The sequence below is a fragment of the Clarias gariepinus genome, chromosome 7, assembly GCF_024256425.1.
Source record: "Clarias gariepinus isolate MV-2021 ecotype Netherlands chromosome 7, CGAR_prim_01v2, whole genome shotgun sequence".
NCBI classification, from domain to species: domain Eukaryota; kingdom Metazoa; phylum Chordata; class Actinopteri; order Siluriformes; family Clariidae; genus Clarias; species Clarias gariepinus.
Window position 1 is genome coordinate 25786673 of NC_071106.1, and position 17381 is coordinate 25804053.

General features: G+C 35.8%; 1 protein-coding gene across 7 annotated transcripts in view; it reads right to left on the reverse strand.

The window, feature by feature from the left end:
* Positions 1-2132: 2132 nt before the first annotated feature.
* pik3c2a (phosphatidylinositol-4-phosphate 3-kinase, catalytic subunit type 2 alpha) overlaps positions 2133-17381 on the reverse strand; it is a 39642-nt gene continuing 24393 nt past the window's right edge. For 4 of the 7 annotated variants that reach the window (XM_053500317.1, XM_053500322.1, XM_053500318.1 and 1 more), the window contains 20 exons: positions 16663-16762; positions 16372-16514; positions 14115-14306; positions 12340-12433; positions 12126-12220; positions 11839-12019; positions 11525-11629; positions 10584-10676; positions 10025-10154; positions 9422-9558; positions 8561-8730; positions 8301-8457; positions 7968-8077; positions 7675-7882; positions 7236-7360; positions 7017-7134; positions 6698-6779; positions 4030-4139; positions 3813-3938; positions 2133-3053 (listed from right to left, as the gene is read on the reverse strand). In XM_053500317.1, coding sequence (XP_053356292.1) covers positions 2874-3053; positions 3813-3938; positions 4030-4139; positions 6698-6779; positions 7017-7134; positions 7236-7360; positions 7675-7882; positions 7968-8077; positions 8301-8457; positions 8561-8730; positions 9422-9558; positions 10025-10154; positions 10584-10676; positions 11525-11629; positions 11839-12019; positions 12126-12220; positions 12340-12433; positions 14115-14306; positions 16372-16514; positions 16663-16762 — 2656 coding nt within the window. In that variant the 3' untranslated portion in view covers positions 2133-2873. Of the gene's footprint in view, positions 3054-3812; positions 3939-4029; positions 4140-6697; positions 6780-7016; positions 7135-7235; positions 7361-7674; positions 7883-7967; positions 8078-8260; positions 8458-8560; positions 8731-9421; positions 9559-10024; positions 10155-10583; positions 10677-11524; positions 11630-11838; positions 12020-12125; positions 12221-12339; positions 12434-14114; positions 14307-16371; positions 16515-16662; positions 16763-17381 lie in introns of those variants that run through there. The other 3 variants (XM_053500320.1, XM_053500323.1, XR_008360913.1) reach the window with 2 other exon arrangements.

Consider the following 17381-nt stretch of genomic DNA (forward strand, 5'->3'; position numbering starts at 1 on the left):
AGTATAGGGTTGCCAGAAAAAAGCCTCTTCTGTCCAAAATGAATGTGGAGGTATGACTGCGGTTCACAAAACTGCATCAGACAAAGCACATGGCTTCTGAAACATAGTCCAATAGACAGATGAGATCATTTAAATGGTCGAAGGCAATCTGGATTTTTTTTTTTTTTTGGCCTTTATGCAAAAAAAAAAAAAAAAAAAAAAAAAAACACCACATTTTAGCAGAAACACTTTATATCCACTGGTACCACATAGTAGTGGAGAGGTGATGATTTGGACTTTGCAGCCACAGGACCTGGGCACCTTGCAGTCAATAAGTCTCCCAGGAACCCCCATATCTTTGTATACCTACATGTCCTACAACTAAAGCTTGGTCAAATTTGGGTCATGCAACGGGTCATGCACGAAGGAATTCCCAAAAACTTCAATTAGCAGGTATTGAAAATATTGTGAAGAAGGAGCCAAAATTCCTTCACCATGATGTGACAGACTGATAAAGTCATACAATAGACATTTATTTTAAGTTATTGCTGCTAAAGGTGGACCTACAAACTATTGAATCATGGGGTTACCTTTGTTAAATAAAGTCAAAGTTAAATTTTGATTTTCATCTGAAGTGTATTTCACTAATACTAAAGACCCGCAGTCTGCAGTTTTTGTTGTTTTTGCACAAAAACATGTATTATATATTACATATATTAACCTGGCCCCTACAGTAACTTGAAATGCTTTGCCAGGCCTTTACCGCAGCTGCCTGTTTGCAAGGTTTACACACTATAGAATGCATCTTATTTGTACAAAACATAAAGTGATGCATATCAAATGTACAGAGCAACGTTGTCCACATTTCCACCACTGAACATGCTACCAATTAAGCACCAATTCATTTTATTGTGGTAATACCTTTAATTAGAAAAGGGGTATTCCGAAATATCACAGAGACAGATATTTTTTCGGACAACGTATTTGGTTACTTTTCATTCTACACTTGCATACTGGGACAAGGACAGCAGAAAATTAAATGGATTTGTGACTTAACTGTGCATGTAAAAGTACTGACCAAGTCCCCAGTTCCTGAATTAGCCTGAGAGTCTGACGCAGATTGTTTTAAACCTGCTCTCAGCCTGCTTCTTGTCAGTAACCATGTAAATACCTCTGACTGTTCCTCTCAAGAAAGAATGTGGACTCTGGCCTCCAACATGTCCACCAGATATCTGACTTGCCCTTTTTATTGGCATTGGATTCTGTCTCAGCCTCTGAAATGATTTTATTACCTGATCTGCAGTCAGTATGTGTCAGCTACAGTTTTCCCCACAGTCTCATCAGTTTTTCCTGGCGCACGTGTTACCTTGGCCTTCAGCCTCATACTTATAAAATCTGCCAGTAGGAAAACTTCTGCTACTCATTCCTCACTTGATTAAATATTCTTGCACAATTTCTACACATCATTTTACCATAAACATTTGAAAATTATACCCTTTGTGCTTGCATTTGGAATATATATATTGTAATAAAAAAAAAAAAAACATACTACAAAATATTCTGTACACATCAACAATTATAGTTCTTTACAGAAAGTGAGTATGTGGATGCAGACATGTTCTATTTCTTTGTCATCCATCAACCAGGGATTGAAGAACATAATACCATTAGACATACAAAAGAGGTTAGTGAAAAAAGTAAAGTAAATCCAAAAATTGAAAATAAAAATTTTCAGGCGGATGTTGTATTTCAAACTAATTATTAGACTACTCGTCGAGTGTTGCACAAAAAACGTCCTTCAGGCAAATAACATACACAATGTAGGATTGTGAAATGCCAAGCATCAGTGACCTTACATGTGGTTTATTGAGGCTATAACCATCCAAATTTCTAGTGATCTAAGATGACCTATCTATAATATTTATGTTTATAATATATAATGGATCTATAATATAATGGATCTACAATATTATGCAAGTCTGCTGATCCAGGTTTACTGTATTGGGACTCATTAGTGACACTGATTGATCAGTGATCATGATGTGTTCAGTGATCGATTCAAAACTGTTATTGTTGGTGAAATTTGATCTCCAAAACACGAAGATGTGAAACTATTAAGATTATACAAAAAAAAAAAAAATTACTTCAAGACATTCTTTAAAGACATTTAATTTGACATGTGGGGTGTGGGGGAAAAGATTACAATATACAGTATTTTGCTTAGATTTAAGAAAGACAGTTAATAATAAATAACCAGAGAACCTGCTGGAACCCACAGGGACATGTCAGACTTTACACAGACAATAACCTGAACTTATAAGCAAACTGGGAACTCTGGACTTGTTAGTTTGGAATATACATTTTATCCCATAAACAATTATACAAATACATGTTCCAAACTCATGATTCATTTTTAGCTTGCTTATTAGCAGAATAAACAGGTTAAATCAAATGTCCTGGCCATACCATGCCCAGATATTAAAAATTTACTTCTATATCCACATATAAAGTGTTTTAATTCATTTGGCACATGATCTATAACATTTTGCCTGTCTAGACATTCAAAATTAGTTTTCAAACCATTTAAAAACGTTATTGGTGCTTTCTGGGGTTTCTTTTTTCTTCTTTTTTGTAGTAAAGTAGGATGTAACAATGATCCTCTGTTTTTATACATGTCCATATACATATAATATAAAATCTGAGTAATTTTGGTCCTCTAATGACAAAATGTACATAAAAATATAATTCAAATGAAAATCTATAACAGGTCTCAAAAGGAGTTTAGAGGACAAAATGCAAAATCTATATAAACTTGTATTTTAGATCTATACCTTAATTTTTATATATCATTGTCTTTTCATAAGACTTGGATGAGAGCATCTGGTCCTAGAATCTTAAAAGGGGGCTGCTATAAGCCTGTACCACTTGACTGTTTCTTGGCTCAGGTCAAAGTCTTTGAGGCTAAGAGTAATACCGCCCAAGTAGCAGTTCTCACGCAAATACTCAGCACTTAGCACATTCAGTTGCAGCTGCCTTTGCTTCAGAGTCTCCTTGCTGTAACCACTGTACACCAACTGTGGATAAAAAAACAACAACTGTAAAGCCACTTAAACAACAACACATTGAACACAGGGCATATTTTTTTTAGCATTTTAAGGTTTGTGGATTGTACTGCAAACACAGAAATTAGTCAAAATAAATTAAAATCTTTCATCAATAAATTAATTTATATGCTAATTATTATTGATTATATGGTAGTATTAATTTCGGCAACGAAATGAATGACGGAAAAATCAATTTTTACAGCCTCTTTGTGGTAATTATGTTAACACATGTTAACATAATTATGTTGTGATGCATTTTATTTTACAATTAAACCATTGCCAAACACGTTAAGCTAATAGGTTAGCAAATGACTGTGACCCATAGGGGGCTATTCTTACAACAGACAAACAAGAATAAAATGTCCAGACTTTTAGTCGACTAAAACTTGACCAAACAAAAATAGGATAAGATTGACTAAATATAATAAAAACTAACAGGGACATTTATCCAGGGACTAAGACTAAAATTGAAAATAGCTGACAAAATTAACACTTACACAGTATATGAAATAAACAAATACTGCAAACAGGACAATATACTCAAACTGCTAAACACTTTGTATAAGTTTAGATTTTTTTTTATATAAAATTATGTAGTAACTAGGACAACTGGGACTCTTTTCAAGAACAATTTCCTGGTTCATGAGTGCTTATGTAATCACTAATTATGGATAAACTGGTCTAATTTTGAGCACTTCAATTAAACATGGAAAAAATAACAGGAATTACCATTTCATTATAAGTGGGGTTCCTGGTTTTCCTGCACACCTTGGTTTTGCGCTTTGAGGTTTTATGAGGGTCGGGAAGCAGGTACATTTTAACATATGGACTGGGGTCTGCTCCATCATCAGACACCTGTGTGAATGTTTTGAAATAAAATTACATATAAAACACACAAACACATGCAGTTGCCTTATCAGCTATTTTAACAGTGGTTGAAACTTACAAGGTCTTTGATGTGCATAACCATAATGAAGAGTGTTCCATTTCGATAAGACACTGATAACTTCACCTCTCCCCCTACACGGCCTGTAACGGGACTTGATGGCATCTCCTCTGGAAAATAATTACCATGAAACCATGATTTTTGTGTTATAGCACAATTTATGAGTGTAATGCGGTATGCAGACTTATAATAGTCTAATAGTGAATACTGGTCCTAGTAAACCTAAAAAATAAAATTAAACATGAACATACGGGAGCCACAGAATTGTTCAAGTGCCCTTGTCAAATAATATCCAGAGGCCAGTTCTTGGACATAATACATACTTAATCAAGCAGTATTATTGATAGTGGTCACGTTTTCTAGTTCACTCAAAGATCTTTAGAAATACACTAATAGATAAGCACAGTGAAAGGCTCCTTAAGTGTCAGATTAACTGGATTCATGGTTCATGTAAAACAACTATTTGGACATAACTCTGCACATTGTCACTGCCCCCAACACTTGCACACATCTATGGAACTTTGTCCTGATAATGGATTTCCAGTTTTATGTAAATATATGCAAGAATTCATGATGGAACATACAGTGGTGTGAAAAACTATTTGCCCCCTTCCTGATTTCTTATTCTTTTGCATGTTTGTTACACAAAATGTTTCTGATCATCAAACACATTTAACTATTAGTCAAAGATAACACAAGTAAACACAAAATGCAGTTTTTAAATGATGGTTTTTATTATTAAGGGAGAAAAAAAATCCAAACCTACATGGCCCTGTGTGAAAAAGTAATTGCCCCCTGAATCTAATAACTGGTTGGGCCACCCTTAGCAGCAATAACTGCAATCAAGCGTTTGCAATAACTTGCAACGAGCGCTCTGGAGGAATTTTGGCCCACTCATCTTTGCAGAATTGTTGTAATTCAGCTTTATTTGAGGGTTTTCTAGCATGAATCGCCTTTTTAAGGTCATGCCACAACATCTCAATAGGATTCAGGTCAGGACTTTGACTAGGCCACTCCAAAGTCTTCATTTTGTTTTTCTTCAGCCATTCAGAGGTGGATTTGCTGGTGTGTTTTGGGTCATTGTCCTGCTGCAGCACCCAAGATCGCTTCAGCTTGAGTTGACGAACAGATGGCCGGACATTCTCCTTCAGGATTTTTTGGTAGACAGTAGAATTCATGGTTCCATCTATCACAGCAAGCCTTCCAGGTCCTGAAGCAGCAAAACAACCCCAGACCATCACACTACCACCACCATATTTTACTGTTGGTATGATGTTCTTTTTCTGAAATGCTGTGTTACTTTTACGCCAGATGTAACGGGACACGCACCTTCCAAAAAGTTAAACTTTTGTCCCGTCGGCCCACAAGGTATTTTCCCAAAAGTCTTGGCAATCATTGAGATGTTTTTTAGCAAAATTGAGACGAGCCTTAATGTTCTTTTTGCTTAAGTGGTTTGCGCTCTGGAAATCTGCCATGCAGGCCGTTTTTGCCCAGTCTCTTTCTTTTGGTGGAGTCGTGAACACTGACCTTAATTGAGGCAAGTGAGGCCTGCAGTTCTTTAGATGTTGTCCTGGGGTCTTATGTGGCCTATCGGATGAGTTGTCTCTGCGCTCTTGGGGTAATTTTGGTCAGCCGGCCACTCCTGGGAAGGTTCACCACTGTTCCATGTTTTTGCCATTTGTGGATAATGGCTCTCACTGTGGTTCGCTGGAGTCCCAAAGCTTTAGAAATGGCTTTATAACCTTTACCAGACTGATAGATCTCAATTACTTTTGTTCTCATTTGTTCCTGAATTTCTTTGGATCTTGGCATGATGTCTAGCTTTTGAGGTGCTTTTGGTCTACTTCTCTGTGTCAGGTAGCTCCTATTTAAGTGATTTCTTGATTGAAACAGGTGTGGCAGTAATCAGGCCTGGGGGTGCCTACAGAAATTGAACTCAGGTATGATAAACCACAGTTAAGTTATTTTTTTAACAAGGGGGGCAATCACTTTTTCACACAGGGCCATGTAGGTTTGGATTTTTTTTTCTCCCTAAATAATAAAAACCATCATTTAAAAACTGCATTTTTTGTTCAATTATATTATCTTTGACTAATAGTTAAATGTGTTTGATGATCAGAAACATTTTGTGTGACAAACATGCAAAAGAATAAGAAATCAGGAAGGGGGCAAATAGTTTTTCACACCACTGTATAAGGCTCTGAACTAATAGACCTGTGGCAGTCATTACTGTTTATAAAAGTAAACCTAGTACTGAATAGTCATTAGTGACTATGCATTTTAAGTAATTAGGTCGTCAAAAATCCAAGTAGGATAAAGATGCAGTATACCACATTTAAGCTTGATCAGACGTTTGTTTGTTTTTTTAAATCCAGACGTGGCACCCATATTGGTTACAATTATCATTGTTTTAAATGAATATTGAGGGTCATATTCTGTTGAGTAAACTGAAAAATCCAAGTAATCATTTGCAAAACAAACATTTAGCAAAATTAATACAAATCTAATTGATCAAACTACACTGCCTGGTCATTAGAATTGGCCTGCATTAAACAAAAAGAATAAAGTTTGCAGAAAAGTATCCAAATTGTCTTAAGAACGATAAAAATTATTATTAAACCCTGGAAGTGTTAAACCATCATATTTGAGGAAGCACAGTGGAGCACACCTGGGACTTTCAGGAGTCCATCCAATGCCTCAGTCTTGTCATCTCTAGCAAGTGGATGGAAGAATGTGTAGATAAGATCGCACTATGGAAGAACAAATACATACTACTTACTTACACTATTACAGTATTACATACTACATTCTTACTTTGATTATCAAATTGAAGTAGAGTTAAAAGTGCTACAATGATGGTGTACAAGCAGATGCTTACTTAATATCAAGCAGTTTTTCTCCAGTTTTATCCTATTGAAGTATTAGTAAATAATAAAAAAAATGTAAAAAAAAAAAAAAACATGATTTACTAAACCTTTTTTACTGACCTGAATGACCTCTGTTGAACACTTCATGAGGCTATGTACATAAATATTCAGCTCAACCTTTCTCTTGGATGCCACATCCTTGATGTGTTTACGTCCAAGCACAACTTTGTTGGGGAACCTAGAAGTACAAAATTACTTTAAAAAGATAACATCATACAAAAGTTATACTGAAATTGATGCGATATGGAGATGTGATGGACAGTTAAGTAGACAACACACCCTGGAATCTTCCATAGAGGAAATATTATGGTGAGCTTGTTGTGCAGCTCTTGGAACTCATCAAAGGTACGGAAGACAAATTGGGGCTCACTCTGGAACTCTCTTAATACGCGTACTACATATGTCTATGACAAAAAGAAGTGATAAAAGGAAAATTACAAAAAGATTTTTTAAAATTTGTAAGCCAGCTCAGAGTCCTTATGTTACCCGATTTGATTTTTAATTTGCCTTTTAACTAGATCGCTATAATTGGATGGCTAGGTTGCTACTGGCGTGTACCATGTTGTGGACCAAACCATACAAATCATTTCTGCTTTTTATGCCAAATATGCATTTTTTTTTTTTTACACATAAAGACTCTGAAAATTACATTGTAAAATTTACATAAAATATAATAATATAATTTGGACATATAACACTAAAATTTAAAAAGACTCACATAGTGTTTATCAGGGTTGTATCGTTTCTGGAAAGAAAAGATGGAAGCATCTCTGATACGGCCATCCTGCTTTAGTGTGTATGTGCGTGGAGAGAAGGACAGGATGGGCTCATCATTAGATGGCAGGCCAGAGAAACGTAGCTGAGCAAGGTTGTGGATAAAAAAATTAAACTTTGTGGCTACACTTCCAAGACTGGACTCAATCAACCTGAGTAAAAGATTGGACGAAAAGGTTAATGTATTAGAATTAAATCTCTAAACAGGTAACAAAATGCATTGCAACTAAACTATACCTGGTAAAGAAAATGGTGGCTTCTGCATCGGTACTCTGAGGCTGCAAAGCACCATGAACATATTTTAGGTCCTGGGCTCCAGTCAGCTCAGGTAAGCCTGACTGTGTCATCTGTACAAGTAAAAGGTACATACTGTTAGCATTATTTTAACAAATTGGTAAAAGAAAATAAAAAAAACTTACACATACAATTTGAAAGATTTATTAGGATCATAGACAACAAAGATGACAGAATATGGGATAGAATTGCACAAAAATCACACTGGCAAAACTGGCAATATTTCAAAGACTTGCCCAACATTTTGTTTCTTTCTGGAGTGTTTTGGCTTATTACCAGGGACAGCAAGTTAAGGAAGAGGCTGGAGTGTTTGCGGATCAGATTATACGCCTGAGAGCATAGGTCCACAAAGAGCTGGAAGCGGCTTGAAGGTCTCTCACCCCCATTGATGACATAAGCCATATCAGAAGTCAGGACAAATGGAGCTCGGTCTCTGTAAATACAAAATCAGAGTAAAGTTTGAGCTCAGCTTAAAATAATCAAAATGATGCCAAAACATTAAATAGTGTAATTGTTTGTAATAAGCTTTCTTTAACCTTTTGAAAGTCCCAATCATCTGTGCATGGCCAAGAAATTTTCCAAAGTCAATGTGAAACATGTGCCCTGTGGTGCGAAGCATGATATTGTCATTGTGGCGGTCACAGATGCCAAGCAGATATGTAGCCACACAGCAGCCGGCACAAGAATAGATGAAGTTTTCTGAGGCCTGCAAAAGATTAAAGAGCCGGTGTTGGTAAAATAAAAGAAAGTTTCCTTAGATTTTTAAATTGCAAAATGGGAAAAACAAGGAGCTTAGCCCTGCTAGCCCATTGGCATGAGCCACCTCTGCGAAGTTATGTATAAACTTAATATTATAGTCTGTTTACTGATGCAATACTGTCTGTAATGCTACATATTTGCTAGGTGTTCGTGGGGATCCCTAAGGTTCCTTGTGATATTTTTTACTTTAAAGTATGGTGGTTAAGTAGTACTGTTTTCACCTTACAGATACTCAATATTTTTATTTCTGGGTTTCCTCGAGTTCTCCAGTTGCCCAAATCTCACAAAATCATGCCTGGACCCCAACTGTAGATGTGAATGAGTATTTGAATTTGAGTATGGTCAGTGCCCTGTGTTGGACAGACATTACATTTGGGATGTGTTCTTGGCTCATACCTACTGGTCTCTGGATTAGAATCTACTGTAATCCTAACTAGGATAATGTAATTTAATTAAATGTAAGTCACATTAGTAATTGACAAAACCATACACATCAAATTAGGAAATCTGCTGACCTTTAATTAAAAATTTCCCTTCTTATAACTAGCAAAAATTTTTTACAGGATTAAAACTGTTTTAAAACAGCTCTACACTAAAGACTAAATAAATACACATTGAAAATTTGGTGCAACATTAACCTTCTCATACTCATCCTCAGCGGGGTTGTACTTCCGAAGCCACTCAGCCAGTGGCTTATCCTTAAAGGACCCTGTTACTCCATACTCCACCTGAATCTTCCTGAGCGTCTCTGATGATGGGACCAATTCCACCATGCCTTAACAAGCAAACACAAATGTGTCACAAAGTAACTAAATGTTTTTTATAATTCTAAAATACTTCTAAGGTGTGTGACACAGGGGGCCATACTCAGAACTGTAGTCCACATACAGTGAGAAAATTAATGCCATAATTGTGCACACTGACCTCAAACACAATTACAGAGTTAAGCCTGGTTTATAGCTCTTATTAATAGATATACAATTTAAAATAAAAATCTGAATCTTTTACTTCTTTTCATTTATGCATCATCATATTTATTTAAGTGATTTATTGGTCTCTTGTTTTTCCACATCTCGCAACCAACAAAGAAAAATAAAGCAATACAAGAGAAAATATAGCAACTGATTTACATATTTAAATTTTGCTGATGTTTTTTTTTTGGAAAATATATGACAAAACATGCCAAATAATATCCAAAGCTATTTACTACCAAATTCAACAACATGTGCTCCTTTGTGTACCTTTGTCCCTTCCAGTCGAGATACATTTGAAGTTGACAATCCGCAGGTCCAGCCCTTCCTGTAGCCAGATCCGATCCATAACCCGAATCATCTGTAGTGCCAGCATATCTTGCCTCATGTCCTCTCCCACCTATAATGTATTAATAATTTAACATTTATTAAACTTGCCTGAAATTTTACGCAATATTTGTTTAAAAATGAAAGCAACTTTGAGTTAAGCTGGATAGCAGCTTATCTGGGAGGCTTTAATGCCTAACTGCCACAGTTTTGTATAAATATTAATGTCTTTTGTTAAAAAAAAAAGAGAAAAAAAAAAAAGACCCCTGCTCCACATTCTTTAAAAAATTACACTAATTTATGTTTAAATTTCCCACAGATGCATTGGCAATACACTTCTAAGTTAATTGTGTTTTATTAACTAGAATTGTGTGTGCATTTGGTATTATTACTCTTTTTCCAGAGTATGCAGAACGTATATCCATAATTAATGCAACTGTGCATGTCTAAATCATGTCTGGACATACAAGGAATATAATGAAGCATGCCTATTGCCTCTTACCTTAAACATGACATTAATTTCTTCTCCCAACTGATCTGCATTGACCAGAGTAAGCTTCAGTGGAACAGCATTGGAGTTGAAAAAGGAGCAGGTCTAAAAATAAAAAAAAAGCAAAGGAAAAATATAATTCCTTAAACCAAGATAGCTTGTCATTGTAACGCAGAGACAAAAAACGGAAATAAATATCCACCTTTGTCCTGATACCTTAATTTCTCATCATTCAGGGCAGAAACAAACAGGGGGGTATAGAAAAGACTGTCTCTACTAGCTATGCACAATCTAAACTTTACATTATTTGCCTGCTCTTCCATTCAGAACTGCTCAAGTTGAGTTAAATGTGATGGTGACTGTACTGCAGGCTTCAAGACAATCAGACGATTTTCAGCTGGGTTTAGGTCTGGGCTCTGACTAGGCCATGCAAAGCCTTTACCCTTTACTCCTTCAACCATTAAGTGTTTAATGTTGATGTATAGAAATTAGAACACAATAGAAATAAAATAGTTTAAGATTGACTGGTACTGTACATCAAAAATATATAAATCCGTGGCTCTAAGAGTTAAATTGACATATTATTCATATTTTCTGAACATCTTACACAATTTCTGCAAAAAAAAAAAAAAAAAAAAAAACTGTCACCATGCACCATTTTGGTGAAGGGAAAAGTGGCCAATAACCCATATTTAACAACCAATGGACTACAGACAGCAACTGCGTAAATAGAAATTGTAGCCATATGGAAGAAATCACCTGATACAGTAAAATTAATTTACGACTAGGTTTTGTCACTTGTGAAGATGTTTCTCCTTGTGTTTATCTATCCGAGAAAATGTTTTAACACCAAAGCTTTAATTGGATTCGTTAAGTCTCTATGAATTCCTTCTACAGTATGTGAGGTTATTGTAGAGGCCATAGTATTTACTGTGGCCTTAGTAAGCACTTACCTTTATGTTAAGTTCCTTGGCCACTAGACTGGGACTAAGTGGAAGTCTGCAGTTGTCCTTCTGGAAAAATACTTGCACTCCTTCTAGGCCCTCTTGAAGCACCATCTTCAGCAAGAAGTAAAGAAAATGTAATTTTCAGGTCATATAATTTATACATTTTAGGTGAATTTAAATATACATCTGACCAGGCAGCAAAGGGTCTTGTCCACTGAGCTGTCTATTGGCTTGTTAGATGGTTAGCTGTACTGTGGTCACACTCTTTACAACTGCAGGTGAACCCATACATTTAAGGGGAGAATATTTTTTTCCCTTACCTGTCGACTTGAACTGTTGGCCTGACGTACTTTTTCCGCCAGTGTTCCCAGCAGTTGCACCAGGCATGCCTGCTTTTCAAATTCAACCCTTAGTCCAGAACCACACATGCAAAGCAATGCCCCAAGCACATGGCTATAGCGCTGACCAAAGACAGGCTCCTGTATTGCGTCCCTCAGCAGCCTGGAATCAATTACAATCGATCAATCTTTCTTTTTTACAAAACAAACATGTTACATGTGTTGAATGAAAAAAAAAAAAAGATGCAATTCAACAACTGAATATTAACCAGTATAGTTGGTGTGCAACGTTGACATTTCCTTGTGCTCGAGACAACAGGAACATAACCAAGGCGTTATTTAGATGGTTTTCAAACTTCAGAGCCTCAAAGTAGAAAGATAGACAAATGATTGTCAGCACCAGTACTGATGATAGTGTATTTCAGTTAGAAAAGAAATGTTTTTAGTAATTTATGGTAACATTTTTATGGCGTTAATAAGAACCTGTACAAGTTGAGGCAAGTAGTCAGTTAGCTCATCATCACTGCAGACCTCAATCCAGCTTACAGCCTTGGCCCGAACATCTGTATCTGCAAATCTAAATATGAAACATATCTTTTACAAATTGAAGTAATATAAAATTACAATAAACAGCAGCACAAATTTAACATTTGTGTAAAGAAATTTGTTTAGATTTAATTGTTTAGGGGATTATTCCTGAGGTTAATCAAACAATATGGTGAACCTGTCAGACAGTAAAAGAAAAGTGAGATATCAATGAAAAAAAAGAAGAAAAAAGGTGATAACAGAAAAGACTGGCAGCTTGCTGAACAGATGGATCCAAAACCTGTATAAAATCCTTTTCCTTTTCCATGTCACCTGCAATGTTATAATTTCACACAAGCTTCCACCGGAGAATAACATTACGTCATTAAACCGCAAAGAAGTCGCAGTTTTAATGACGTACAGAACACAATGACTCAGGAAATTCAATCTGTCTGTTTACACGACAATCACATTAGCACATACTGTATCTGATTTATATCTTCATACCACATATGAAGGAGGCCTGAAACCGATCTCGAAATATCGGAATGCATGCGTTTTTTTTCCTGTTTATTTTTTGCACAGGGGACAGGACGACTACACTGTATTAAAGAGAGGATAAACGGGGCCATGTTTTGTGACATATTGGGCAAAAAACGCCTTCCCTTAGTCAGAGCATTCAAGATGGGTCGCGGCTGGGTCTTCCAACATGACAATAAGAATTCTGTAAGAAGCATATGGACTATTTAAAAGCAAAATAACAGGTCTTTGAGGGTCAGAAATCTGGCTGATAAGCAAGTGATCAAATACTTATATAATTATTTGACACAGTATTTCACAAATAATTTGTAAAAAAAAAAAAAAAAAAAAAAAAATCATACAACGTGATTTCCGGATCTTTCTTTTTAGATTTTGTCCCTCACAGTGAAAATGCACCTATGTTGAAAACTGTAGACCCCTCCATGATTTCTAAGAACTTGCAAAATCACAGGGTGATCAAATACTTATTGACCTCACTGCGCGTGTGTGTGTGTGTGTATGTATATATATATATATATATATATATATATATATATTATATATATATTACACACACGTTCAAAAGTTTTAGAACACTCTCTAACTCCATGATGGTTCCTGATTTTTTATTTCTTTCTACATTGTAAAGGAATGCTGAAGGCGTCCAAAAAAATGCATTAATCTCCTTTAAACAGTTGATATTGAGATGTTTCTGCTACATGTGCTCTGTAAAGACTTCATAACGCCTCTAACCTGAGGTGCTGTTAATTGGTCATTTTTCAGGCTGGTGTGAGACGGGGTGTTATTGTGTAGGATGACTTTCTCGCGAGCACACACACAAAATGAAATCACTGTTCTCTGTTGGCTCACTAGAATCCTTTTGTGTGACTTTAACAAGGAACCTCTCTAAGGACACCTGCTTTTTGCCTCCTTTTGAGGATTTCTCAAAATTATGACACTTCATTGACGTTAAACAAAATCATCTCCCACACTGCTACAGCCTTTTTTTAAAAAAAAATTCTTCATGGGGGCTGTTGTCGCAGTACAGTTCAAAGACAAGTCACTAAATTTGGCCACAAAAAAATTAATAATGCTTAACGCGGGCACACACGTGGTCAAAATGCTATAGTAAACAGTATTGATGTCTATACGAGTGATGCATGCACACTGAAACTAAACATGGGAGGCAATTGCAAAACACTCAAGGTACCTACTTTGAATCTAGCAACTCTAAGGCACAGACAGGAGAGCATGGGGGCCAGTGGTGTAGAAGACTGTGGATCTCTGCTACGCTGTTCCAGGCCCAGCTGGGTGCGCTGGCTAAGATCTTGGGCAGACTCTGCTCATGTTTGTAGCAGTGGTACCGGTGCTCCCAAAGTAGCTGCATGTCTCCTTTTGTCAAACTGCTAGAAAATAGTATTTACAGAAAGAAAAATGCAACTATTTCTCATCCTATAATAATAATAATAATAATAATAATAATACATAAATACTGCTAATATTATATAGGATCATGGGGTCATAATCATCAACTTTCATACAAAAAGCATTTTAAAGACCAAATTTATCTAAATCTAAAAAAAAAAAAGTTTGGAATTTATTATTGAAAGTGTTTCCACTTCGGGCCATAGTGGCTAACTTCTCATTCTTTATCCAGGTTTTGGGGACACCCAATTATAGATACAAGATGAGCTAAATGCCATAATTTTGTCACATCTAACAATCCTTTCACTAGGGTAAAGACAAGCAAAACTATGCAGCCATTTTAAAAGACAAGAATCTTAAGCCTGTTTTGTTTTGCTGGTTAGGATCCTAGCAGCAACATTTTAAACATGCATCAGAGATGTAACTGTGTTCTCTCTTACAGCAGATTAAAAAAACAACAGTGTAATTGTGATATGACAAAGGCATGTACAAGCTGCTTATTGACTTCAGGGGACAGAATGCCTGCAAAGGTCAGTAAATAATTGTGCATGAATGTAATGAACTCAAAGATGACTCAATTACTAAAAACTTCTTGAGACACTATTTGGCATCCTAAATCATAGGACCCAGGTTTAAATTTGATAAATCCTACAAGATGAATGCTAATATTGATCAATACGCCTCATTTCCTGTTATGTTGCAGATTACTATTTGTGTATACATGTGCCCATGGCCCATCACAACATAACTGTGAACATTATGAAGCTCCTTCTTCTCGTTCGATGGAGTTATTGGATGTCATTGTGAAATATTGTGTATTTGTTTTATATATGGTGCACGTAGGTGAAATTGGGTAATAATTCTGAAGAAAACGCCCCTCTTACTGAATGTGCTACTTCTAAAAATTTAATAGCTAGTGTACATCTATGCTTCCTAATACAAGTCCAATAAAGGTTTGGTAAAACTCCCATAAGTGGTGTGGGAGGAGCTGCAGATAGAGAAGTTTGACGACCACAGATGACGCAATGCGAGACAAAGGACCTGATGTGGTGGCTATGCCTCATAAGTTGGCGACGCATTAAAATAGCACTGTCCTTGACACTATATTCATTCGTTATTTCTAAAATTATAGTTATCATACCCTGCACTGCTAGTATTATGTCCGAGGTAGCTGATCAGAGTTCATACCAAAATGTCTTCCTCTGCGCAAAGATTTAGCTGCACCTACTGGGTTATTTGGGTTCATCGTGTAGCCACATTACTAAACCTCGGACAATTACGCTATATTGGACAGTATTTGATCAGAAAAAAAAAATTCCAAGAAAGTTAAACAATTTGTGCACATCTATGATTTCTTTCTATCTGCAGACAAAAAGAAGACGACGGCGCCGATGTCAACTACAGGCTGTATAAAAAGAACTGGACAAACCCTGACTCTACCTTTTTTTTTTAAGCTTAAATATTGGCACTCATCATCAAAATCACCTAGACTCCGCCTAAACACAGGTTAATCCAAAAATATGTAAATGAATGTGGAGTTAATGGATAATGATCCCTATGGATCCCATATGCCTTGCATAGCCCCAGGGTCAATTTTTGTTTTACCACCCAGAAGACCAGCAATTATAACCTGAGCATGGGACCACCTTTAACCTAGAATCATCTTCAACCTAACTCAGGCTGCCCCAGGTATATGGCGTTTGGAGTTTGCATGTCCTAACCGTGTTTCCTTACTCCGGTTTCCTCCCACAGTGCAAAGACATGCAGAGATTAAGATAACTGATGTTCCCTAATTGCCTGTAGTGTGTGAGCTCTGCGATCGATTGGCAAAGATTCCTGTGATAGGCCTGCAGGGCCCCAGCAACCATGTACAGGATAAGCCGTATAGATGATGAATGAATGAATGAATGAATAAATTAATGAATTAACCTAATAGATACAATAGCACCTCTCACACTCTCAGCATTTAGGTCCAAATTTCACATTATACAGTACATTTTCACACAGAATATTAAATTCCCAAGTAATTATCATAGGGGTATATACCTGGAAGAAGATGTTGGTGTGCAAAGTTTCTCTATCTTCTTCCGAATGTCTGGATCTGACATTTCTAGAGACTGAATGTTAGGGAAGGCCATCTCTGGTGGACTTACGTACAGCACATCCACTTGTGGACTGGGTAAATCTATCTGTAGGAGAATATTAATGGGTTATATAATTTAAATAATTTTTTAAAATATTGTACAAAATAGCAAGGTTAAATGACTAATTTGTTTCAAAAAGTGATGCCAATGAAAAGTTTTTTAATATGCTGGAGAAAAAAAATGAAAGACATACCTGCAGTATGAGTCTCTCTTCTAGGTTTTTATTTTTTCCTGCAGATACAGGCAAGGAGAATGTCCACAAACTCAGTAGCTTAGACCCTCTAGCAAACACCCTACAATATACAAATGTGTGCAATTTAGCCATTCATTAAACATTTACCTCTGGTTACAATGTTCAAAGAGAAAGAAAAACTAAAGCTCAAATGATAAATACAGCAAACTTCTCATAAATCATATTTCAAATGCAAATCACAGATCAAATACTTAATATAAATTAAGATAATAAATGGTAATAACCTTAGATGACTTTAAATATATATTTTTTATTAATAATTTTGTTTAAATATCAATACCATCATTTATTGATACTTTTCAATACTTTCTCTATGAGCCAGAGACACTAGAATTATGTGGCTGAAAAAAAGGGTAAAAAAAATCCTGATAGTCTATTCGATATTAAACTCCGTGTATTCCATTTATTCTAGGCCGATTATTCTATACATTATGTCAGATTATTTTCAAAATTAAGAATAATAGCCTATTTATTCTATTATATCATAGAATATTATAATACAGTATGGATCACAAAATTAGTACAGTTTTATTTCTATTTTCCATGTATTTTAGGTGGCATAATGCATTCATAGGTTTAATCAATCATTTAAAAATGTGCATCATTAATAAAAATAAAGATAAAAATGCTTAAAAACATTTTAATAAATTTTATGATAT